We start from the raw sequence: 26784 nt of genomic DNA, 5'->3' as shown, positions 1-26784 counted from the left end.
AAATAACTCAAAGTAATGATAAATTGCAGACTTTTTATGTATGCCTCGGTCAGCTGAGGTAAAATTGGGAAAAGCAATGTGTTACCAGCATATAAACAGTGCTGCATAGAAATACAAATGAATTCAAAAAAAAAGGGGGGGGGGGTTAACAAGTGAATGAATGGTATGGAAATGAAATACACAAGAGCAGCTCTTACCATTAACTTCTGTCAATACATTGTTAATAATTTATTCCATATATCAAAAAAATATCAGTCATGAAGTCTGCATGCAGAACTGCATGAAATAAAATATCAACTGTGCATGGAATGGTTTATAATGAAAATAAAGTGGATCACAGTAAAACATTCCATTTTGTTAATGAATGTCATTTTACATAATGTGTATATGGAATATTGCATAGAAAAAAAATGCTATGGACGGAAAGAGAATATATAATGCATTCAGCTTTAACACATTTTGTTTTTTTACAAATTTAAACAAAAAAATTTTTAAGATGTAATATCTTACAACATAATAAACAAGAGGCCCAAGGGCCTTGAATCGCTCTTCAGATAAATTGTACAATCTATCACTTCTATTAGAAGCCTCCAACTCTATTAGTATCATAAGACCCAAAATGCATCAACTTACAAAGTTTGATAATATCTAGCCAGTTAAGACTGAAGATATTATACAGTTGTAATATAATTATAAAATACCATAAGTAGGTCACAGTGACCTGACCTACCTTTTGATTGAAATTTTCTGATGACTTAAGATGCATTAATTGACAAAGACTGATGATTCTAAGCCTTATAATAAGTATTCAAAAGTAGGGCACTGTGATCTACTTTATGGTCAACATTCTCTGAAAATTTATATCAACTGACAAAGTTTGACGATTCTAAGCCAATTAGTACCAGATAATTAAATATAGCCATCAAATGTCAAAAGTAGGTCACAGTGACCTACTTTTTGGTCGATGTTATCCAAAAACCCAAAATGCCTAAACTGACAAAATTTGATGATTCTAAGCCAATAAGTACCTGAGATATTCAATAGTAGGTCATCGTGACCTACTTTTTGGTCGACATTCTCCGAAAACCCAAGATGCCTCAACTGACAAAGTTCGATGATTCTTAGCCAATAAATGCCTGAGATACTTAAAAATAGCCATAAAATGTCAAAAGTAGGTCACTGTGACCTTCTTTTTGGTCGACAATCTCCAAAAACCCAAGAAGCATCAACTGACAAAATTTGATGATTTTAGGTCAATAAGTACCAGAGATACTTAATAATAGCCAAAAAATGTCAAAAGTAGGTCACCATGACCTACTTTTTGGTCGTCAATCTCAGAAAACCCAAGATGCATCAACTCACAAAGTTTGATGATTCTAAGCCAATTCTAATCCAATAAATACCTAAGATACTTCAATATAGCCATAAAATGTCGAAAGTAGGTCATCGTGACCTACATTTTGGTCGACATTTTTCAAAGACCCAAGATGCATCTACTGACCAAGTTTGATGATCGTAGGTCTGAAGGTAATCAAAATATGCATTTTAAACAATTTGAAAACAAATGTCGACAAAATTCAAAAAGTAGGTCATGGTGACCTACTTTTTCATGAATATGTTTTAAGGTCCCAAGATGCATCAAAGTACAAGATTTGATGATTCTAAACCTCCCAGTGTCTGAAATAATGGGATTTAATGTTTTTAAAAAGATAAGTCATAAAGTTTAAAAAGTAGGTCACGGTGACCTAATTTTAAGTTGACATTGTTTGAGGACCCAAGATGCATCAACTGACAAAGTTTGATGATCATAGGCCTTAAAGTGTCCAAAATATGCCTTCAAATCAATTTAAAAACAAATCCCCACAAAATTCAAAAAGTAGGTCACCGTGACCTACTTTTGATTTAACATGATGTGAAGTCGTAAGATGCATCAACTTACAAGACTTGATGATCCTAGTCCTTATAGTAAGCAAAATATACACGTTTGTATTAATTGTAAATTTAGGTCAACTTTGAAGTGACCTTGAGACCACACCCTTTGCCCCAGGGTAATTCCCCGTGCAAATTTTAATCTTCGACATATCCTGATCCTTGTATGTAAGTTTGGTGAAAATCTGCCTGGTAGTTATGGAGAAGAAGATTTTTTAGCAACCAGTACTTTTGGTTTTGTTTTCTTGATTATCTCCCCTTGTTTAAGGGTCCCAACCCTTATTTTAGTACAAATGGTAGCCCTTGGGTCAAGGATACCCTGTGACAAATTTGGTACTGATTGGCCAAGGGGTTCTTGAGTTATGGCCCATATTCTAAAAAGTTGACGCACACTGCACAAATGGCCGTACACCCATTCTCAATATAAGGGCACAAATGCCTCTCTGATTTTTTAAAAAATGAAGTTCAAGATAACAATTTTTCTATCAATTACCTTTGAAAGAAAGTATCTGAAGATTTTGTTTCCAGATTTTTTTTCATCAAATTTTAATACACGGAATAATGACAAGACGGTAAAGTAGAGGGTGATTTTATTCAGAAATGTAGCTTGAAATGTACGTTACTCTTTCTTCAATGTCCAAAAAGATATGTCAAAAAAAATGTAGTCATTAAAATCACAATTGGAATATCTCATCTTAACACCAGCACATCCTACCAACTCTCTCAGCAACATATTTTCTCGGCATACGAACGTGCGTTTGATTTTTCCTTTCAAAAAACAAAGGTTACTTTTTGATCCAGATGTATAAAAACATTATTTTAAATATATGCTTGAAATTCTTCTCTCTGTTTTGTTTAGAGCGATCAGTTTGGAATCTTGTCATTTTCTATAGATACTGGAACTTAACATGTACATGTAGTAAAATTTTATTTTGTAGTTACTGTCTTTTTTAACATATATCCATGTCGATTTAGAAAACTACGTAAATATAACGTACATTTCAAGATATATTTCTGTTTAATAAAAAGCTTAAAATTCATCTAAAAATTCATCGTTTTGTTTCAGTTTATTCCAAAAAAGATTCCCTATGTAATCACATTGTGTTATATGTCACAATCACCACTATAAAGACACGATTGCCTCAGAATATGAGTAGGTAACGTACATTTCAAGCTTGTAATAATATGTAAATTAGTAATAAGAAAATATTGAAAAAAAGCAATTATTGACATAAAAATCATTTCAATAAAGCGTTTTAACGCAGTAATATAAGAAATCATAATGTAGCAAACGAGGTTGTTTGTCATCAACTACATGAATGTCACGTCACTTCGGTAACGTTCATTTCACATATTATTAGGGAGTCCCCTCCACCTCAGTTCATTACCATTCTTTGTGCTGTTTCGCTGAAATTGACACCGGTCGTAGCCTAGTTACTTCTACCTGTGTGCAAGGGTACAGACAAAAAAAATAAGAGACAGTATTTTGCTATGATCTAACAAATGCTCGTGTTTGGCCATTGAAACTTAACATAAATCTATTCCGAATATATCCATCGACAGTCTTGTTAACAATTTCATTTAGTATGTTGCAACATCGTTTGTCAAAACACAAACATACGTGCTTTTCAGCAGATCTGGAAAAATATAACCCAAAATTAAAATGATTTAAACAAAACTGAGTATTGTGTGCCTTTCAGTATTTGAAATGTACGTGACCGTCTTGTATTCAGGGTTTATTTGTTTTCTTTTTCTTTTTTGTGTTTTTTTTTTTACCAATTATAAGCTTATACCTTGTTTTAAATTATCAACAACAATTAAATTAATATTGACGAAAAGTCGCATATAAAAAGTAAACAAACTGCAAAAAGGTTGCTAAAGATGAATATAAGACAAGACACTTACAAATAAATTTTCTAGCATATGGTAACAGTCTACCACATTTACGAGGATTGGGGGTGCATTTAGATGGATTTATGTGGTCAGTTGTCAAATGGATTGTAACGATAATTTTTTTTCGCTCGTGTAAACGCAATTCATTGACTAATTAAAATAAGAATGTCAGTTAGAAATACGCAAAATGTACGTTACCATACGTAACGTACATTTCAAATATAAAATCAATTCTGTTCCACAAACGTACGTTAGACACGCAATATATTGATACTAGTTGAACTTGCATATCATAAGAAATGCATCATACAGGTTTCGTATTCAGAAATATATACCAGGTATCAAAATTATATTACATATAATTGACCTTAATATATTTTTTATCCTCAGCAGAAACGTTTCTTTTCATTAATTTTGGGATTTAGCCGACCACCAACCTTTGAAACTTTCCTTTGTGTACACATTCGATTGTGTGAAAGTATGAGAATACATGAAAATTCGTGCGAGATTCACTTAATTCGAATTTCATGGTAACGTACATTTCAGTCACGTACATTTCAAATGATCACTTTTTATGTAAAAAATAATTTTTAATTGTGTTAAGCAAAACGTCTTTGCCAGTTTACAGGATACAAGGGGTTGCTTATTCAGAGTCGTTTCTTTTTCTACTTAATATATATTCTTAATGGAAGAATATAGGTAACGTACATTTCTTTCTTATCTCTACGATTTTCTTTCATTCCGCATATTTATAAAAGTTGCTCAAATTGTTCAATTTCATGTTACATTATCTAAGTAGGAGTAATTAATCCTTTGAAATTTCAAATTTAGCCCATCAATAAACAAAGGAGAACAAAACTATCAGGTGTATAATCTTTGTGTTTGCTTGTAATGTGGTTGAAATAGAATTAAGCGACAGGGACATTGCACAATAAAAATTATTTATTATCACAAAGAAAATGTATTTATTGTTATGAAAAGAAATATATATGATACAAGGTTTAACTTATCAGAAAATTTTTACTTGAGAATCAAAACTATATATTACACAGAGGGGATTCAGCATAATATTTGCCTCGGCGACAGTAACGTACATTTCAAATAGGGTACTATATTTGATATATTACCCTTTCAATAATTATATGAATTCTTATTCATTGTTATATGACTATTTATCATGTTGATTTAAAAATTACATCAGTGGTATTTCTTCTAAATGAAAATGAGGCGACATTATTTGAGCCCTTATATTGAGAATGGGTGCATAGCATTAGCTCTTTGAGCCTTTGGCTCAGAAGAGCTAAAAATGTCTTTCCTCTCAATGGAATTAATTTTAAAGTATGTCACAAAAGCTTAATTGCTAGCCTTAACTTTGTTGCTTTGTAATCAAGCAATACATATCTCTGTCAAGGCAAACTAAGCAATGAAATACGTGTGATTTGAATAAAATTACTGATTCAGAAGTAATTATTAGAAAATATAGTATTTATGAGTAGTTATACAGCTAATTATTGTTTGTATTAATTTTTCTTTACTTCAGTATCAAACTAAAAACTTATCAGATTTTATCTTTAGAATTTTTTCTTTAGAAACACTTCAACCCTTCAGAAAACAATAAGCCAATGGGATCTAAGAGACAGTCATATGGTGTTGGCCAATTTTGATGTTGCATACAAGATTTTTATTTTGTTCTGTGACCAATTTATCAAAATATATTTTTCTCTATTTATGACCTTGATTTTGTTAAAATAGGCTTTTTTTGAAAATTACTTCATGTCAGAGAAATCTAATTGTCACAAAGTAGCTTCAAGTACTCATGAATTATTTAGAAATTTTTGTGCCAAGAATGAGGTTCAAATATTCCTCCACTAAAGGACATGACCGGGACAGAAGAGATATATTTTTTTCCCAAGTGACCTTGAACTTGATTAAATGATCTTGGGTCAAGGTAATGATATGCCCTCAGGTTTGAGGTAATTTTTGTCAAAAGTATGAACTTTTCATGTTTCTTCATTAGAAAATTATGAACTGGATGTAGATTTTTTGCTTAATCTGCAAGTAAATCAATGTCATGACAAACCTTAAAGCAATCCTTGTATAAAGTATGGGCTTGCAATGTCTATCCATTAGAAGATTATGGCACAAAAATGATTGCAAGAACATGTTGAGAGAAAAAAAGATTCCTATGACTTAGTATCAAATCCCCCAAACTTTGTTTGAGAGGAAGGAAATTTGATAAAGTGTATCAATAATTCAAGCAGAAACTTAATACAGATTTCTTTAAGCCTCACTGAAATTTTGATCTGTAACTCACACAAATCTCTTAATAAAAAAAATCCCTTTTACTCAACTGAGAAATTCTAAAGATTCAACAGTGAAAAAATTCATGTAAAAAATGTCTCCTTCAAATTGAGCATCTTTTTTTCATTCTTGTACTCTCTTTGCATTCAGCAGTTCTGTTGCCTTTTGACTGACATGGGCCAGGCTATGATTGCAGCATTGCGTTTGTAAGCAAATACTGGCTGTTTTCCATGGGAGCTGTTCTCAGATTTTATCACCTGAGGAATATTCATGTCACCAAGACGAGTTTCTGTAAAACAAAAATCAGTCACTCTTAAACAAATCATACACAAGAATCTCTAGTGTAATAAACATGTAATCTAAATCATTTACAGAATTAAAAATAAATATGAACTAAAAATGTTAAGGTTTGCAAAAAAAAAAAAAATGTGGAATAGGATGAGACAGAACAAAGTAAGCAAACTGAGTAGTTTATCAAGAAAGTGGAAGTGTATGAATAGACATTTGGTTCAGATAATCCAAATGTTGCCTTACTATCAAACAATATATGTATTTTCATCAATCGCAATGCCTTTTGAGAAATATAAATTTCCCTGTATAACTATATGTTCAGCATGTGTCGATTTATACGTACCTTCTCCCTGGACCAGTAGATAAAGGCCGTAGTCCTGGGGGTTTGTGATCCGGAACTTATGAGCAATCATGGAACCTACAACAACATAAAATATGAACTTCTAAGCCTGCTTTTAGATAAAAATATAAGCACAAAATCCTGAAGAATTTCTATAATGTCCATGGACTTTAACAACAATGGTCCATTAATTGAACTTTATTGGCTGTAACTTACAGACATCCTTAGTATTCATGTTAGGTCGGACAGGGAGTGTTTTCCAGATGATCGCATCCCGCAGTTCATCAGGAATGGCTACCTTCAAAAAACCCTCCATGTCACCAAGAGCCGGGACCTCCACCTGAAGTTATCGGAAACAATGCTTCATCCAAACAATAACAACAGAAATTGAAAAAAAATGTCTAATACACGAGTAGCTACATGTATTTGTCAACCTTATATAAAGTTATTGACAAGAAAAAAGCATGTATAACCCAGAGTTTTGGCTAAATCTGAAAATAGTCAGTGTTTTGTAACAAAAAATCAACAGTTCAACATGTTAATGAGATACACATTATTTCTATGTATATTACTCTGTAATAGGGATATCACATTCCATGTGTTAAGTTTTGATTTTAAAGTCTTTATTAGTCATTTACCTGCTGAGAATCACTGGGTGTTCCCTGCATATTTTGGAAGTTTTTGAGGGCTAGTACAGCACTGCTGAGAGAAGTGAGATAGTATCCCCCCTCTCCATTGAGCAGGGAGGGATGAATTAGCCCCCACATATAGTCAGCCTCTATTTCTGCTGCCACCATCCCACAATGCACCAACACAAAGATCAACATTGGCAAGAAATCTACAAAGATGAAGTACATACTAGAATATGTTATGAAAGAAAAACGTCTTTCATTAATTAAAATAAATTCACATGTGCATAGTTTAAATTGTGAAATCTAAATGCAAATTAACGTAGGATTGGTGCATGCACTCTTTATCAATGATAAACATGTACACAAGCTTTTGAGTTCAAGTTAGTCTGGGAATTCCTTCCTTAAGATCAGGAAATAAACATGTCAGACTTTATTAAATACAAAGCTTTAATTAACAAACTGTGTAAGTGTCACAACTTTAACCATGTATATTGGTTCATATTTGTCTAGATGTTTTAGATAGAGATTAGGATTTTTAAATGTCTTCAACATCCAATTTCGCTTATTTTCAACTTTGGTTTATATATTAAAATCCCTAAAACTTCAATACATGTATATCTGAAGTAGACTGTAAAATGACATAAAATTATAATTACCATCAGCTCCTATTGTCACAACTCCCTCCTTTCTGCTGATATTTTGTGTCATCTAAAAAATATTTTATAAAATTTTGAACTTCTATTTATCAAAAAAATTATTACATACAGAAAGCCACTCTTTCCTATTCCTAGGTAAATGTGAACTTAATGCAAAGTCCTCCATGATAATACAAATTACACATATAGTTTCTTTGTGAGTTTTTTATGACCAACTGCTATTGTACTGGCAATAGTTTCTCTGAGACTTGTTTGGTTCCTCTATTTGTCTATGGTTGCTGTGGCATCTGATTTCTGTGCTTTACACATTTTTGATTAATTAAGTGATTGTTTATAATCTTCTTTAATATGTTATGGTATTCCTTTGCTATTTGTTGTGCCATCCAAACAACAACACAAGGCAGAGAATTTTAATCAATGTACTTTGAAACTGATTGCAATCACAACATCCTCTCCAAAGAGAGATGTTGACAGGCTTAACATTTATATAACTTACACATTTGTAGATAGTAGATGTTGCTGCCAGTAGATGCTCCATTTTCTTTAGAGGAGAGTATGCTTTCTGCATACTGTGTAGATGGCTCTTAATGGTATCCATGGTACCAGAATCTGGGAGAGGAATATCAGGCTACAACGAAGAAATTAACAGTACTGACTTTGTTCCCTATTTCATGAATATCAATTACCTTTATTGTCAAGTAGAGAAGCAACCACTTATGCTTAATTTTATAACTATGCCTTTTTCAATATGTTTACTCCCAAACCTAGGCAAAATGCTATCTCAATTACTTAAAGTCACTGCTTTGGGGGGTGAAGATAATGTTTGGCAAATATTTATCTTCCAACATAAACTTTATTAAATTCCCTGATATCAAGAGTTTCTTTCATTGACCAAGACCTGTCTTGGAATCTAAGCACTCACCCTGATCCCTATGTCTTTAGCTGACTTTGTTCTGGCATATTTAATGTTGCTGGAGAGCTTCTGTAAACTACCATTTCTGAATGAAGACATGTATAAAAATTATCACATGACAGACACTGATAGACACCTGTAAGATAAACAGGGATAGGATCTCATCAGGATTCTATAATTCAGTTCATCTTTAATGATAACAATAGGATTTATTTTATGAAATTTTTATCATGTTTATGGAACATTTCAAAATATTTGCTACTAAAGCAGGTGCCCTGATTAAATCCTGACCTTGTGTACTCTGTGACAAAGAGGTCATAGATGTGGAGTTTTAGTGGATGGAGAACACAGATGTGGAGTGAGCGCTCGATGATGTTGTCAATGTTGAGGATCTCGTTCTGTCTCAGTCGAGCGCGCTCATGCTCAATCAGGTCTTCCAGCTCACCTTCCCCATGCTTGACCAGATAGTTCCTTATTCCAGTCATAAACTGACGAACCTAAAATTAAAAAATACTGATGAGGCCATCTTTAAAATAATGTTTGCTTGCCCTCTCCCAACTCAGAATAAAATTATTGGGTTGTTTAGTAGGAGGCAAAATCTTTTTTTCCAGGAAATTTCAACATATTTGTTGAAGAAAAATAAATTGTGTCCTAAAATGTAAAAAAGTTCTGAGTCGGGCCAATTTTAGTCAGTTGGTTGCAAGAGGGCAGCAAACAATTTTTTAAAACTGACCTATCTGAATTCTTTTTTTCAAATTTTAACATAATTCAACAAAGATAATTATGAAGAAATTATCAGATAATCTATTATTATCTCCTTTAATATGCTCAATCTTCTAACTTCCTCTTCCAATGAACAGCAAATATATATTTTCTAAAGAAGGGTAAACTTACTGTAAAAGCATATTTTTATAAGTATAACTATATGTGCATGTTTATAATCTAAAAATGAGTGATTCTTACATTTCTGGTGACATGGTGTGGGTTTGTTTCCTGGCTTTCCAATGTACACTGTATAAAGTTCTCTATGGTACAGCCAAATGTTGTCTTTTTATCTTTAGAAAGCCTGTAAAATAACATCACAATGCTGATACCAAGCAGATTTTTACTGATTTTTTTGTATGCATACACTTACATAATTTTTTAGAACATGGAGAAAAAAATTGTTTAGAAATTGAATAAAGCAAAGGCGTGATTCAAAGATGTCAACCTTTATTAAATGCATTGTGGAACATTCAAAAACTTTGAATGTTAAAGTAAATGAAAACAAACCTGCAAATGTAATCAATAATTTTGGATTCTGGTGTCTTTTGCTTACAATCTCTATTTTCATCTAAAATCAAAAGAAAAAAAATAGCTTTAATGTTATATACACTATATATTTCAAGTTAATGAAAAGTTCTAAAGACAAGCAATTACCGTTGATTTTAGCTTTGATACTATAGATATAATACTAGAAATATATCTATAGAACATGAATGCCTGCCCAATGTACCCTGTTTTCTACATATTGGTCATCAGTTGATTGTTCACTATGACAAAAAGAAGATATAAATTTCTTTTTTCTTATTCATATACAGAACTTAATAGCACAGCTCTGGCCTTTTGTATCATGGTATATAGTGATTCATCCCACTGAAACAGCTAAATGAAGTCCCATTGCATTGAGTTAATTTTCTCATTACCAACATATTTATAAAGTCAAATCTTTAAAATATCTAAAGATTCAAGATATAGAGATAAAAATACAAAAAGTGATTGGAATTTCTAAATCAATTAAAATAAAATAAAATCTCAGAACATTTTTTTTGAAACTGAGCTAAACTCAAATTTGGAATTAGTTAAGTCAAGGTCACACATATTGTCAAAGTCAGAAAAGATGCTATCAGCAATGTTCATCAGGGCTTTAATTTTTACATATCTTGAACAATTTTACTGAAACCAAGATAAACTGAAAATGTGATGAATGGATTGATCAAAAGAAGGATGGAAAGACGGCAGGAAAGACAGAAGGCATGTAACAAACTTAATGTGCCTATATTCATGGCAAAAATTTTTTTAAAAATTAAATTTCTAATGCACGTACCTGCAGATGGTGGCAATGGCATATGGTGGACAACATTGGTTTCTGGAGATTTGGGAAAACTATCTCCAAAACCTCCATAGCTATGAATGGAGAGTCGATTTTCTATCACTGATTTCATTGCAGTCTTACACACATCTGGATAATCCTGAAGTGGGAATAATTTGGGTGGTATCTGTGGTGGGATTTGTGGTGGTAACTGACTAGAAGGCTGTGGATTACAAGAATGGTTCACAACACTTCCTCCCGACGAAGACGGAGGATGAACAAAAACTTTGGGAGCGTCATCCCAATTATCACCATCATCATCTTCTTCATCATCATCATCCTCAGACACATAGTCTAATGTACTGTCTGATAACAAACTGTCCCTCCCTTGATGGGCAGCTTGCCAGGCCTGAATTCTCTCATTCACATCCATGGGAGGGACAAATTTTGGATTCATTAAAGCTTCAAAAGACACATTATCCCAAGGCTTGCAAAACACAGTGCCAGTACTAACGTGAGACTGGCGTTTATTGTCTGTAGTTGGATTTTTTAAGTTATCATATTCTGAAGGGCTGTTTCGTTGTTGTAAAGGATTTAGAAATTGCACCGGTCGGACAGTCAGTGAGGGATTAACAGAGGATATCATGTCCTCCATTGTAGCTGTTCCATCTGTGGATGAGGATTCACAAGATATCTTCCTCTTGTACACTGGAAACTTCCTCAGTGTCGAGGTCACTTCACTTTGTTGCTCTTTAGACAGTTCCTCCCAAGAAAATTCTCGGCTTTGGTGAATGCAACTAACACTCTTATTGGTAGACATAATGTTAGTTTTGCTCCTGGACTGTTTACAATTTTTCTTAATCACTAAATTTTTGCTATCCAGACGCAAGGCACTTATTGAAGGTGGTAATGAGTCTTTTTCAGATTTCCTATTTGAATTAACTTTGGCACTTTGAGTTCTCCGTAATGCTTTATGGTCAACACGGTTTGGACCAATGTCTGAGTTTTGAACTTCAAAATTTTCAAATGTCTGATTTCCATCTTCATTGTCATATCCTGGAGAGAATATTGTCTCCAGCTCAGGAGTCTGTGAGACCGCTCTTGCCTTCCTTTTATGGATTCCCATTGCTGGAGCTGATCTTCGATTAACTTTCTTCATTTCTGCATCATTTAGTGAGTCAAATGGTTCTGCATACACAGGGCTTTTTGCAGAAGACAGAGCAGTCGATGTGGATGAAGAGTCATCATTGACAGGGAGTGGGGAGGGTTTTGTTTTCATTTTTGGACTAGTCTGAGTTTGTACAGAACTAGTGTTAAACTTCTCATCTAAAAGATCAGCATCCACATCTTCACTACGTATGGCATTTTTTATCTTGTAGTCATCCAAACTCAAAGTCCTGTGAATGCTGGATTTAGGTTTTGGGGAAGGGAAAGTGGAAGCATTGAGATCATACTTTAACTCTTTCTCTGGCACTGAGTTGGGAATATTGCTATCACACACATTTTCTGAATCTACAGCTTCTTTTTCCTTGATTGTTTCTTTCACTGACATTCTTTCTTTCCTCTTTCCTTTCTTACTGGATTTTTTCTTTGGTGTTGGGGGAGCAGGACTAAGCACACCATGTGAAGAAATGGAATGCCTCCAAATGTCCTCATAATCTGACATCTTGTCTGACAGATTACTTTTGAAATATTGGTTCTCCTCTGGAATGTTCAGTAAATCTAGAGAAGTTGTGAAGTACAGTGAAGTCTGAGAGGGCTGATTAACAGACCTGCCCCCCGATTCATTAGAGAGAAGACTTTCAGCAGAACTTCCCTCTCTAGAGGGCCTCTTGTGGTCCAACCCTCTCCCTACATTATCCTCCACACTTGAGGGGGTGTGGTTCAAACTTCCTTTACTGGAGGAAGATTGGCAGGATTTCCCCAGAGTTTCCAGGGTGCTTGAGGAACCCTGCTGATCAGAGGCCAGGGAGGGCTTTCGCAGAACACAATGACTGCCATGGACAATGTTTATAGGTTCACTTTTGGATTTGTGAAGGTTTGGTTTGCTTAGGGATAAGTCCATCTGGGAACCTCTATCAAACTTGTAGGATGTCCAGAAATCTTTAAAAAAAAAAAAATAAAGATAATAAATCATAAGTCAAATTTAAAGAGAGTTAATCTAAAATAATCTTTTTTCCTACACATGGTGTAAAAACCAATGAAGAAGAAAAATCCTATGTTTACCTTGACCTAAATATGACAAAGACGTTAATTCTTGAAGAGTCTTTGCCCTACGGATGGTGGGGGGTAGAAGAAGTGGACAGGGTAGTTCGTCAGTCCAGTGGTGGTAATGATCAAGGAGATGAAAAATAGATGCAAAGTAATGCAGTGAGCCTTGGATTCTAAAGCCTTTCTCTGAATGTTGAATGAGATAGTGGTCCACATTGGCCCGGTTTTTCTCGGGGAACTGGGCTGAGAGAGCTATAGTATTGCTTTGGCTGGAGTTACGGATGATGAAAGTCTGCAAGTAAAAGTGAGATACTTCAATATTTTACAAAGTACAAAGTCCAGTTTTATTTTCACTATGTCCATTCTATAGAGTTAAGCTTAACAGAGACTTCCACTATAGAGGAATTAACAATTATCAACACAGGTAGGACCTAAAACACCAATTGAAAATGGATGATGAAATATGAAAATGACTCAAGCCAAAGTCATAACTGTATACAGTCAAGTCTCAGTATTCTGGATGATAAAAATCCAGTAACTTTATTACCCCTGGTTCCCGGTCCTTGAGGAGATGAACTGCCCCTGATCTGCCGATATCTGGGAGGTGCCAGATGGGGTGTGTCTTCGTCAGGCGCTCATGAAAGGAAATGTGTCGCTGTTCAAGGTTTGTTTCACTGCATGTTCTAATGGGCAGGCCTACTTCCGATTCATTAATAATGCTGGGAATTTGAAGGGTCTGAAAGGAGGAAAAAAGATGAATCAGAATAAATATTCTACTTTTCAAAAACATAAAGTACAAGTAAAGACTAAGACATGGCACAATATTCATTACTGTCCTGTTCTAGCTATAATATTCACATAAAGATAGCTGCTTGATTCTATCTATTCATAGTAAGTAGGGCTGGGTTATTGGCCATGCAGAGACTTTGTATTGCAATATTTTTAACTGTATTGCTATGTGTATTGCAATATTTTCAATGAAAATAAAATGGCATTTTCTCATCTTATTAACTTACTCACAGAATGTGTATAACTAAGTAACCAAAAGAAAAAAATCTTGTTGATTATAATTAAAGTTAGGCTCTAAAATACACCCATGAAACAGCTTCTGTCTTAATTACTATTTGGCTTCATAATAAACCTTTCTTACATTTATTTTTATGATTAATGATAAAATTCCTTAGTCTAAGCATTCTGCTGGTATATCGTTATTACAAAAACATATTGCAATACAATATTTTTTGTCATTGTATTGCAATATACTGAAATACTGATATTTTTGCCCAGCCTTAATAAAGACAATTTTTTCAATTCTGGAATGTAACTGTTCTATAACTTGTAATTTATCCTTACCTGTTGTGGCTGTAATCCGAAGATGTCAAGATGTCCCGATTTTATCGATTCGTTTTTCTCGTTGTGTGAGAAGCTGTCGGTGGACGCTAGGGTCCCAAACGCGCTATCCTCCCCCACCATATGACTGGAATTGCATGACTGCCCCGTTCTTAAAATACCAAAAGTATACATTTTAAAATCTGACATAAGAATCTTTTTAACATTTCCATTGAATTTTTTTTTTGTCCAATCTAGCATATATGTTGTAATGTGAAGCCTCCGTCCAGATCATCAATCAAGTTTATTTGTGAATGTGTCCTGTAACACCTACACAGTACATGTATTACCTGTTCACATTTTCTCCAACAATAAATTAATGAACAATTAGCTTCATGTTTGTTTATTGTTTGTTTGTTTATTCTTTGTATAACCTCCTTTATATCAATTTATTCTAATTCATTGATTTGTTTGTTATTTCAGAAATTAAAGGAGCTGTGAATCATGCAAAGAGAAAAAGAAAATATTTTGACTGGATTAATAGGGATTAAAAAAATAGCTATGGGTATTTTGTTACATTTTACTACACAAACTTTGTTTGATAAGTTAATTATATATTATTTTAAATCTCTGTCAGAATAAATCATTTCAATTAGATTGATGTTATTTTTTGGCTTTAATCAAACAAAAAAAAAAAAATCTTCAGCATGCATGTTCAGTAAAGAGCATTTCCTAATGCCACCCATTTATTACAGTTCTAAACAAATTACTACCTAATTAATTGAAGCTCAAGAAAGTGCAAACATGGATTTCAAAATATTTGGAAAAAATTCAAAAGTTTTAGTCTCAGTTAGGATGGTTTATTCACACTATCTTGTATTATTATGCTTCCTGTCATTTTTACATAAAGCAATAAATACTATTCTCCATAGTGATTAAGGATTTATATAGCGCAAGATTGCAATATGCCTAAATGTAGCACGGCTTTAATAAAATTTTACAAAATTTTCAATTTAATTACTTCCGTGCACATAAATCATCAAAATCAAAAACACAAAATTGATAATTATGCCTTATCGATTACGCCAGTGTAGATCACTGCTTGTGTGTAATTTTATTAAATATATAAACTTAATTTATACAATTGACACAAGAAGGAGAAAATAGACATTTTGAATATTATTTGAAAACAGTTATATTATTCTAAGGAACTATAGATTAATGTGTACAACAAACTTTCAAACTAATTACATACAGAATCATGTATCTTAACTGATTTTATTGTGTGCCAAGTTACATTAAAACGCTTTTTTATATGACGCTTTTGAATGTTTTTGCAAAAAATTATCTATTTTTAGTAACCACGGCAACAAATAAGGAAATCAAAACAGAAACAAAGATGTGTTGCTTTAGTGTAGTCTACTTGTGTGCCAAGTTATATTGAAAAACTACTAGTAACCAATATAATTAAGCATGTTAATCAAAAAATTTTAGCATGAATATTTTGCAACACCGTTCTTGCAAGTGCAAAAACCGTTTAAGCACCGATATTTTCTTAGTGAAAACTTGTGTGCCAAGTTATATTACAAATCAAACAAAAATGTAGGAGGAGTAGCATTTTGAAAAATTGTTTACTATGCCAGACAATAAGACAGGGACGGACACATTACTATCGCATAAGCTCTTCCTCCGGCTCGTGCACCATGTGTCAAACCCTAAAACTATTTAGGCATAGTACATGCATAATGCAACACTATTATATAAACGTTAATTAAGAAGTAACGTATCTACGACATCCTGTGACATCACAATTGAAACTTTCCAAAAGGCTCGTGCAGTTTGCTTTCCATACTCAAGAAAGTCTGATCATGTGACCAACTGCATGTCATTGAAAATTTAATTTCAATTTTATTAGCATTGTTATATAAGGAAAGATATCAGCAAATGTAAATATTTGAGATTGAACTTATCAAAATTTTGTTTTCTATTGCAACAAACCAAAATGAAACAAAAGAGAAGAATTATGTTCAATCTTTTAAGAGAGATATACATATATAATGTGCTAAAACTGTAAAACAATAACGAAAATGAATTAAATTCCTTTCCATTAAAATAAATTGATATATTAACTCTTTCCCAAACCAAAATGTTTACATAGAAATAATTTGCACAATATTCAGATTTGTAGATATTGACATCAAATACGGTATGTGTATAAATTTGGCATATTCATAATTTAGTGCAATCGTTCTTGGTGTAATCATAAATTAGCACTATACACATGTCTCTATCATGTATTGTATTGATAAATGAATTATATTAAAGCAGTATTCATGAATAAGTGCATCATTGTCCACGCCAAAGCTGCTAAATTATGAAGCCCAATTTTATAAGTATACATACAGTTTTCAAATTGAACTGAAACACATGGGAGTAAGGTGACCCGCCCCAAAAAATGTCCTGTGTCATTTTGGATAACAAAATGTAAAATATGGGTTCTTTGTTGAATCTGTTGATTTGTTTAGATATTAAATTTAGAAAATTTCAATTGTTTACCTATATACTTAACCTAGTCTCTTCTCAAGACAACAATACAAGTTTAGAGATAAAATCTGAGGAGTTTATATCTCACCTCATCAAAGTTAATCCATCACGAACACAACTAATGGTTCCCGTACAAAGAGTAGACAAAAATTTGGGGAGTGGGATATAGTGGGTGATCAGAGGGAATCAGTTTTCAATAGGATACAATATTCTAAAACACAACAATGATGTCCGAGATTGTTATCATGTGTCACAATTAATCACTGCCCCCCCAGGGCACTGTTCCCATGAACTTAAGTTCCTGGTCTGTCATAGGTTGTCAGTAAAAATAATCATCTGATCACCAATATGTATGGCCAATATTATATACATATATATATTTTATCTACCTGAGAGTGATAGTAGATACAGATACATAATGCTATGATTCATTCTTATTGGACTCCATGTGTATTGAGTAAAATTTTTAAGGGCGAAATTAGTTGGCTTGGTCTTTACCGAGCCCCAAAATTTCAGAAACAAGTGCTTGAGGCATAACAAGTAGAAAAACAAAAAAATGTTTGATCATTGACTGACAATTACCACAGACTTTTAGGCTGATATGCATTGTCAAACTTGAAGTACACGGTTCAGGGTTTTTTTTAATCGATATCAATGACTAATTTTCTATTATTTTGTATATTTTTACAAGTTCTAAATAATATATATCATTATTATATATGACACATCTAATTTGATTTACAATAAGAAACAGCTAGCTAAAAATGTAGCTGCAGAAATATAGATCTCCTAAAAAATATTGACAAACCAGACACCTACAGTGATATCCATTGAAAAAATTATATATTAATTGCCCACAAAAGTTGCAGTCCGTTCTGCATTTATTCCTGAAAATTCTTACCTCAACTGCACAAAAGCTTGATTTCAACAATATTCTTTTGAATTCTAACAAATATTCTTATTGGGAACATCTGCTTGAAGCAGTTGGATGAAATTGTCTTGTGACCCAGAATGGCAGGTTAGAAATACCAGGTAGGCGAAAATTTTGAAGGTCTCCATTTTGGGCCTACTAGCAAGGGTTATAGGGAACGTTTTATGAAAACAATAGAAGAAAATGTTAGAAGCACACTGTAAGTAATATTTGATATGGCAGTTTAAATATATAGAGAAATAAATAGAAAAACAGACCACTTTTTTGTGCGCAATAGATATAATTTTTTAATGGAGGGCACAGTACTGTAGCTCTGTCATTCCTCCCAGTTTTTCAGACCAGCGTGCTACAGATCTGCTGCTATGTCTATGATATATGATGAATGCACAGATTGTATTTGAAAATACAAAAGTACATGTCTTATTAATTCTTTTTTACCAAACTTACCCATATGCTTTGAAGGTCACTTGATTTTCTTTGGTTGGGTATATTGTGCAGAAGTCATTCAGCAAGAGGTCAAGGTCATTTGCAATGTTGTTTAGCATCTGTAATAAGACAATTATTATGACTACATTTTCTTAAAAATGGAAATTGATAAAATTATGAAACAAGAGGCCCATGGTTCATATCGCTCACCTGAGCACTGTGGCTAGTAAAAAAAAAGTAGAAATTGGTTTATTATTGAAAAGTTTAAATCCAAAAGTAGTCCCATGATCAATCATGGTTTTGCTATTCTTGAGAAGATGATTTTCAAAGAATTTTCCTATGTCTACGTAAAACTTTGGTCGGCCATTGTGGCCCCGCCCTACCCCCTGAGGCCATGATTTGAACAAACTTGAATCTACACTACCTGATGATGCTTCTATATAAATATGATCAATTATGGCTTTGCTGTTCTTGAGAAGAAGATTTTTAAAGAATTTTCCTATATATTTCTATATAAAACTTTGATCGGCCATTGTGGCCCTGCCCTACCCCCAGGGGGCATGATTTGAACAAATTTGAATCTACACTACCTGACGATGCTTCCATATAAATATGATCAATTATGGCTTTGCTGTTCTTGAGAAGAAGATTTTTAAAGAATTTTCCTATATATTTCTATATAAAACTTTGATCGGCCATTGTGGCCCTGCCCTACCCCCAGGGGGCATGATTTGAACAAATTTGAATCTACACTACCTGACGATGCTTCCATATAAATATGATCAATTATGGCTTTGCTGTTCTTGAGAAGAAGATTTTTAAAGAATTTTCCTATATATTTCTATATAAAACTTTGATCGGCCATTGTGGCCCTGCCCTACCCCCAGGGGGCATGATTTGAACAAACTTGAATCTACACTACCTGAGGATGTTTCCCCATAAGTTTCATCTTTCCTGGCACAGAGGTTCTTTAGAAGAAGATTTCTAAAACATACCAACAAATTTTCATTAATTCCCAATTATCTCCCCTTGAATGAGGGCATGGGCTTCATTTGAACAAACTTAAATCCCCTTTACCCATGGATACTTTGTGGCAAGTTTGGTTGAAATTGGCGCAGCGGTTCTTGAGAAGAAGTCGAAAATGTGAAAAGTTTACAGACGGACAGACAGATAGACAGACTGACAAACGGACGACGGACAAAGTCTGATCAGAAAAGCTCACTTGAGCCTTCAGCTCAGGTGAGCTAAAAAGGATATATTTCCCATGCACACATTTGATCATCTACTACACTACCTATAGATATATTTCCATTCATGACCTTGCTGATCTTGAGAAGTTTTGTTTTCAAGATTTCCAATGACTATTCTTACAACTCTGAGCACCAATTTTTGCCCCTCCCTACCCTTTAAGTCATGTTTTGAAAAAACTTGAATCTACAATACCTGAGGATGCTTTGATTTATATCAATATGACTAATCATGGCTTTGCTCTTATTGAGAAGAATTTTTTTCAAAGATCTTTCTTTTGTAAACTCTAATGGCCTATTGTGGCCCCACGTTAACGCCAGGGGATCATGATTTGAAATAATATATATGTACACTACCTGAAGATACTTCAAAATAATTTAATATTTTCTGGCCAATTGCATGGTTCTCGAGAGGAAGAATTCTATAAAGCTGCAATTAATCTTCTAACAATTCATAATTACCTCCCTTTGAAAGAAAGTACACAAAATTGAACCCTCTTTAACCAAAAATACACTCTGGCAAGTTTGGTTAAAATTGGCCCAGTGGTTCTTGAGAAGAAGATGAGAATGTGAAAAGTTCACAGCTGGACACCTGACAAAATGTAACCACAAGCTTTTAGCTCAGGTGAGCTAAATAAAAGGCAGGAAAAATTAATCTTAATTAGTAGTATTAATGTAACCAGTAAAATGCTGTTGTTTCCATGTAACAATTTTAATTTTAGAAGTGTTATCAATCAATCATATTATTTTGAACTTAATAGTTATACCAATAAATAAAATGATCACAGTGAAATAAAGCAAAGCAGTTTAATTTAAAAAAAAAATATACATATATTAAAACTCTGGGTTACTTTAAATAAAAGTGAATTAAATGAAAATAGCCATTTTCAAAAGGTTAAGTATTAACAAGAAAGAAAGTGATTTTTTTTTTTAAATACATAAAAGGTTAAAGAAAAAAAATACAACAGATTTAAATTCATAATCTTCAGGAAGGCATATGATATTGGTGATCATCAAATCAACTCTTATGATGGCTAATACCATTGTTACATTACCCATGGATGATCTGGTATTTTACTCATCACCCAGGTGATGAGTTAGAAGCTAGATCTCATATGGATATCCTACATTATGTGTCCTTCTCTTTGAGACATATGGACATAGATACAGTAAGCCTCTACATAGTATCTAATAAAATAATCTACGGTACATATAATGTTTTAAGGATAAAGATTGCAAAGAAGACATGAATGAAATAAAATATAGTGAATGTCTAGATTAATTGCATGTTGTTGTTTTTTTTCCTATGCTGCATTTTTTCACATATTCAACAACTAAAAGTAACACCACACAACTTTTTGTACAAATAGGTCAGTTTTCTATATTAAAACTTTGGCAGTTATGGATTATATCATTATTGGAAAATGTAATAAACAATTTTGATTAAAACCATTTTATTTTTTCCTTTACAATTTAAATAAAAATACATGTAAATGATCCCCCCCCCTCCAATTTATACAGTCTGCATTACAAAACTGACTGTTTCCAACTTATTTATAACATATAAAAATATTCTTTTTTAAGAACATAAAATTATAAAATATATATAAATTGTCTTTGACATTTTAGATATTTATTATAATGTATTGAATTGGACTAGGTAATGTCAATTATTTTATAATTTATAAGATATTCAAAACATTTGTAAACATTGTGATCCAAAGAAATTTATTGAAAATCCATAAATTTTCAAAAGTGCATTGAACACAAACCTATAGTGGGCAAGCAAAACAAAGTGGTCTTACCAATACAAATTCCAGTCTATGTAAATTATGCTTTGGAAGAAAATAGAGAAAAAATGACCAAGATTACTCTTTTAAAATTATTTTTAAACCAGAAGTCTCTGTCGAGACTGTAGCTCTACTGGTTTGTACTGATCAAAAACCGATGCACAGAATTATGTATCTTAGTGTAGTCTACTTTTAGTAACCATGGCAACAACGTTCATTGAAATCAAAAACCGATGCACTATTTTATGTAAATTAGTGTAGTTTACTAGTGTGCCAAGTGATAATGAAATCAGACCAAAACTGAAGAAGGAGTAGCGTTTTAAAGGAATTTCTCAGAAAATTCTACTTTTAGTAACCATTGCAACACCGCTCATCGAAATCAAAAACCGATGCACTATTTTATGTATCTTAGTGTAGTCTACTTGTGTGCCAAATGATATTGAAATGAGACTAAAACTGTAGAAGGAGTAGCGTTTTAAAGGAATTTCACAGAAAATTCTATTTTTAGTAACCATGGCAACATCGTTCATCGAAATCAAAAACCGATGCACTATTTTATGTATCTTAGTGTAGTCTACTTGTGTGATAAGTTATATTGAAATCAGACCAAAACTGTAGAAGGAGTAGCGTTTTAAAGGAATTTCTAAGAAAATTTTATTTTTAGTAACGAAGGCAACATCGTTCATCGAAATCAAAAACCGATGCACTATTTTATGTATTTTAGTGTAGTCTACTTGTGTGCCAAGTTATATTGAAATCAGACTAAAATTGTAGGAGGAGTAGTGTTTTGAAAAATTGTTTACAGACAGATGGACAGACAGACAGACGGACGGACGCAGGACGCATTACTATCGCATAAGCTCTTCTGGTCTCTGACCAGTAGAGCTAAAAATTAACTTCTTAAAGAATTATCCAAAAAAAAATACGAAAAAGCTGGTGTTGTTAATATGCATGGTGATTTTGAAACCAACTACAATATAAAAGTACTCTGTATTTGCATTAATAATCTTCACTCCACTTTTTCCTATATAACTTCTCAATGACAAAGTAAAAATTTAACCCAGAAGCTGAAAGACAACACCACACCAGATGGCTGATAGGAAACCCGATCATTTCCGTCCAATTAAATCTGACTCCCGTTAAGTGGGGTTTTTTTCTTTACCTTTTGGTATGCCGATTTCTGCTGGTCCTCCATCATGACCGTCTCCTTATTCTGCAGCATTCTTCTAATCTAGTGATGACTGTCTGTCTGCCGTTTGATGTCCATTGCCTGGTATTCTGAAACAAGAAAAAATTATTACAGGTTTTTAGATTGACACTACTTCAACTAATTTAATCAACCAGTAAATCACATCTACACTATAATATCCAATTTATTTAATTTGTAATACAAGTGGACAACTTAAGAGAAATGCTTATGTACGGTTTCTATTGTAAAATCCCACTTTTGGTCTGTTATTCCAGTTAAGAACCATGGCCAATTAAATTACTTAAGCATCACTTGTTCTTTGAGTAACCCACATTTATGTCATTGGTATGAATTTTATGGCATATTTGAAATATAATCTTCATAATTTGATACTCAACCTCTTTCACAGTCAGTGTCCAATTGGACACAGGATTGCTTTGTCAAAGATTACTTTTATATTTTTTGCGTAGATTTAAAAATGTCCAGACAGACTTGTTGACCTTGCCTACTTACATTAAACTCCTTCAAATCCTGTGTTGAAAAACAAAATATTGACACACAGAATTTTACTCCATGAACCTCTGTGTTCTTGGGCTGAATTGACACAGTGAACAACTCTAAAGATACAGGAAAAGATTTGGTTTTACTGACCTTTTTCCTGTATTAAAAAACCACAGAACTTCGTTAGGTGCTAAGGTAGTTCCTCTTACCTTTGTTAAGTGTACAGGTATTTACTTAAGTTATTTAGGGTGTCTTTGTCCGATACTCTGTGCAAAAGACAGGAAAAAATTAAAACTGCATTTTACCTGTTAAAAATTCCTCACCAGTACATCTAAGACAGACATTAATAAAGCAAATTTCCCCCGAACAAGACATTAAATATTTGACTTACGATATAATTTGTCCCAGTCTTGAATTGAACAAACACAAAGAAACATGCAATGATAATCCATGTCTTAGTGGTAAACTTCTATCCTGTCACACCAATATTTTTACACGATAACATACATGTGCATGACCCAACAATCCTTTATTGCAACCTCACAATTGAAAGAGACCAATCCTAGTAATTACTGCACTAGTACACTTCAATAACCACTGATTTACCTCCACAGGTAAACTTCAATTAAAGCCGAAACTTATGTAAGAATTCACGGCAGCCCAAAGGTAGATTTTTGTCGGTGTCTTCCTTTTTTTCCCGGCCCTGTTGTTAAACAGACAGAGAAACGACTGAGTCCAACCGTGACTGCCTTAATAATACCCTGTGACCTCAGTCAGATCATATTTTAAAAAGCCCATTCATAAATAATATTTAAATGTTATTCATTACACACTTAGCTGTCATCAGCTGGCTGACTCGGGGCTCCGTTTGTTCTAATAAACAATTCTCCAACAAAGGGACAGCTGCAATACACAAACAAAATGGAAATACGGATAAAAACTCGGGTGTCAGACACCAACCTATCAAACAGTGACTTCTGATTCCTATTATCAGTTTACAACAGATTTAAGTACAGGGGATTGACCATAAAGAATATGTCCCGAGGACTCAGGTCACTAACAGTAGAATTTATCCCTAAACAATAATCACTTTTTATTTGCATTTGTTCAATGAGAGAGGAGTAAAATGCAGATTAAAACCCTAGCCCCTTGAACCTCTAGTCAGGTGCTCCACCAACTCTGCTACCTCGCCATTGGCAATTGAACATGGTCGCCTTTGAGGCACAGTGGTTAGCGTGTCTGCTCTAGAGTTGCAAAGTAAGGTGTGGATCCTTACGTCACGGGTTCGAATCTCAGTGTGGGACGTGAAGACCAGTCCTATGGATGAGACCGAGGTCCCGTGTCGCAGTAGATGGTGACAAAAAAGGTCCTACACTAAACTAATAATCTATCACTAGTTGTGTACTATAGATTCCTAATCATATGCATTGCATTAACTATCACGTAAGCACCAAACGGGAAATAAAATTCCTTGATTTTATTTTATGGTGCTGAAATATATGTAAAATCTTTTGATCAACTGTCCATTTGCGAATTATTTTCTTGCGATTTGATGTCGAAGAGCCCATTCGCAATAATAAGTACTCACAAAAAAAAAGAAGTCTCTGTTGAGACTGTAGCTCTACTGGTTTATATTTAAATCACAGGAAGAGAAAAGTAGCAGTTGGGAAACTTTAAAACAGCAATAAATAGAAAAATGATCCTTGCAGCTCATCAAAATAAAAACCGATGCACAGAATTATGTATCTTAGTGTAGTCTACTTGTGTGCTAAGTTATAATATTTACATTTGCAAATGTTTTCCTTTATATAACACTGCTGAAAGCAAGCGTTTTTATAACTGTATAAATACAGGTATGGGGTCAAGAGGTCATAGATGTGCGTTTGGATAAACGTTCGACATAATTTCTCTGTGACGTCATAAAGGGTCGATTACATACATGCCATTGGGTTTGAAAAATAATGTTTCACACGTTAAAAGTAACAATCAAAATTTAAAGTATGAACAAGTCACAAATGTAAATATAAATAAGGTATCATTTTTTGATCTTAGTGTAAAACGGGTTGGTACTTGTGTGCCCGAAGGGCTTTATACATGTGCCAAATCAATAAAACTCAAAAAATGTAGGAAATCGGAATAAAACTGTAAGAGGTGTTGCATTTTGAAAGAATTTTACTAAAATTTCTATTTTTAGTAACCATGGCAACATCATTAATCAAAATCAAAAACCGATGCACAGAGTTATGCATCTTAGTGTAGTCTACTTGTGTGCCAAGTTATATTGAAATCAAACCAAAACTGTAGGAGGAGTAGTGTTTTTAAGGAATTTCACAGAAATTTAATAAAAAAATAAAAAAAAACACCACTCCTCCTGATCTTAGTGTAGTCTACTTGTGTGCCAAGCTATACTGAAATCAAACCAAAACTGTAGGAGGAGTAGTGTTTTAAAGGAATTTCACAGAAATTTCTATTTTTAGTAACCATGGCAACATCGTTCATCGAAATCAAAAACCGATGCACAGAATTATGTATCTTAGTGTAATCTACTTGTGTTGCCAAGTTATATTGAAATCCGAACAAAACTGTAGGAAGAGTAGCATTTTGAAAGAATTTCACAGAAATTTATATTTTTAGTAACCATGGCAACATCATTCATCGAAATCAAAAACCGATGCACAGAATTATGTATCTTAGTGTAATCTAATTGTGTGCCAAGTTTTATTGAAATCAGACCAAAACTGTAGGAGGAGTAGCATTTTGAAAAATTGTTTACACACAGACAGACAGACAGACGGACGGACGACGGACGCATTACTATCGCATAAGCTCTTCTGGTCTCTGACCAGTAGAGCTAATAAGGAATCTACAATACTGCCAAAACTGTAGGAGGAATAGTGTTTTTAAGGAATTTCACAGAAATTTAATAAAAAAATAAAAAAAAACACTACTCCTCCTAGTTTTGATTTGATTTCAATATAACTTGGCACGCAAGTTGACTACACCTTGGTTATATAGCATATGGCTATTTATGAGTTGTGTTTTTAAAAAATCTTACTTTGCATTTTTCTCTATTTTCTCAAGTTACATGTGAAAAATCTTAAATTTTAGCATTCTATAACTAGATAAAGTTATATAGTTCAAAATAGGTGGTCTCCATTTTGAATTCTAATGATAATTAATCTTCTGTCAAAGATACACTTCCCGATAAGACAGACTTTTATGACAATTAAAGTAAAATCTATTCCATTATCCCTCCCATAATATTTAAAGTTAACATTAAGTGTAAAGGTATAATAATGAAATTTTTATGATTTATGAGAAAAAATTTCAATCAACAATCATCAATAGCTTTGATGAATTCAACTGATAGAGTGCTATATATATATTTAAATAAGGATTTGCGGATAATGTTTCGGAATTACTTAACCCTGATTTGTGTCAAACACTGCATAACAAAACCTTTCCCATGACCCATGTTTACAGGGTATTTAATGGTTTTATGTTTCAGAAATTACTGCATCTAATAAAACCCTCCATGTTCATTAACACACAGCAAAAAAAGTCTCGATGATAATTATAAATGATCAGTC

The 26784-nt window shown here is 33.2% G+C and overlaps 1 protein-coding gene across 4 annotated transcripts in view; it reads right to left on the bottom strand.

Annotated features, from left to right (window-relative positions):
* Window positions 1–5091: 5091 nt before the first annotated feature.
* Window positions 5092–26784, bottom strand: part of LOC134256853 (uncharacterized) — a 28380-nt gene continuing 6687 nt past the window's right edge. The window contains exons 1-17 of one of the 4 annotated variants that reach the window (XM_062739523.1): window positions 23801–23892; window positions 22667–22782; window positions 18489–18586; window positions 14591–14738; window positions 13785–13973; window positions 13253–13529; window positions 11042–13129; window positions 10228–10288; window positions 9919–10021; window positions 9247–9452; window positions 8965–9040; window positions 8539–8670; window positions 8043–8094; window positions 7393–7592; window positions 6971–7094; window positions 6758–6832; window positions 5092–6412 (exon numbers count right to left, since the gene is read on the bottom strand). In XM_062739523.1, coding sequence (XP_062595507.1) covers window positions 6270–6412; window positions 6758–6832; window positions 6971–7094; window positions 7393–7592; window positions 8043–8094; window positions 8539–8670; window positions 8965–9040; window positions 9247–9452; window positions 9919–10021; window positions 10228–10288; window positions 11042–13129; window positions 13253–13529; window positions 13785–13973; window positions 14591–14738; window positions 18489–18586; window positions 22667–22726 — 4032 coding nt within the window. In that variant the 5' untranslated portion in view covers window positions 22727–22782; window positions 23801–23892 and the 3' untranslated portion in view covers window positions 5092–6269. Of the gene's footprint in view, window positions 6413–6757; window positions 6833–6970; window positions 7095–7392; window positions 7593–8042; window positions 8095–8538; window positions 8671–8964; window positions 9041–9246; window positions 9453–9918; window positions 10022–10227; window positions 10289–11041; window positions 13130–13252; window positions 13530–13784; window positions 13974–14590; window positions 14739–18488; window positions 18587–22666; window positions 22783–23206; window positions 23476–23585; window positions 23744–23800; window positions 23893–26784 lie in introns of those variants that run through there. The other 3 variants (XM_062739520.1, XM_062739522.1, XM_062739521.1) reach the window with 3 other exon arrangements.

Source organism: Saccostrea cucullata, unplaced genomic scaffold, assembly GCF_032062105.1.
Source record: "Saccostrea cucullata isolate Sc308-1 unplaced genomic scaffold, CSIRO_AGI_Scuc_v1 ctg8, whole genome shotgun sequence".
In the NCBI taxonomy this organism is placed as follows: domain Eukaryota; kingdom Metazoa; phylum Mollusca; class Bivalvia; order Ostreida; family Ostreidae; genus Saccostrea; species Saccostrea cuccullata.
This window is presented reverse-complemented; position numbering and strand designations above follow the sequence as displayed.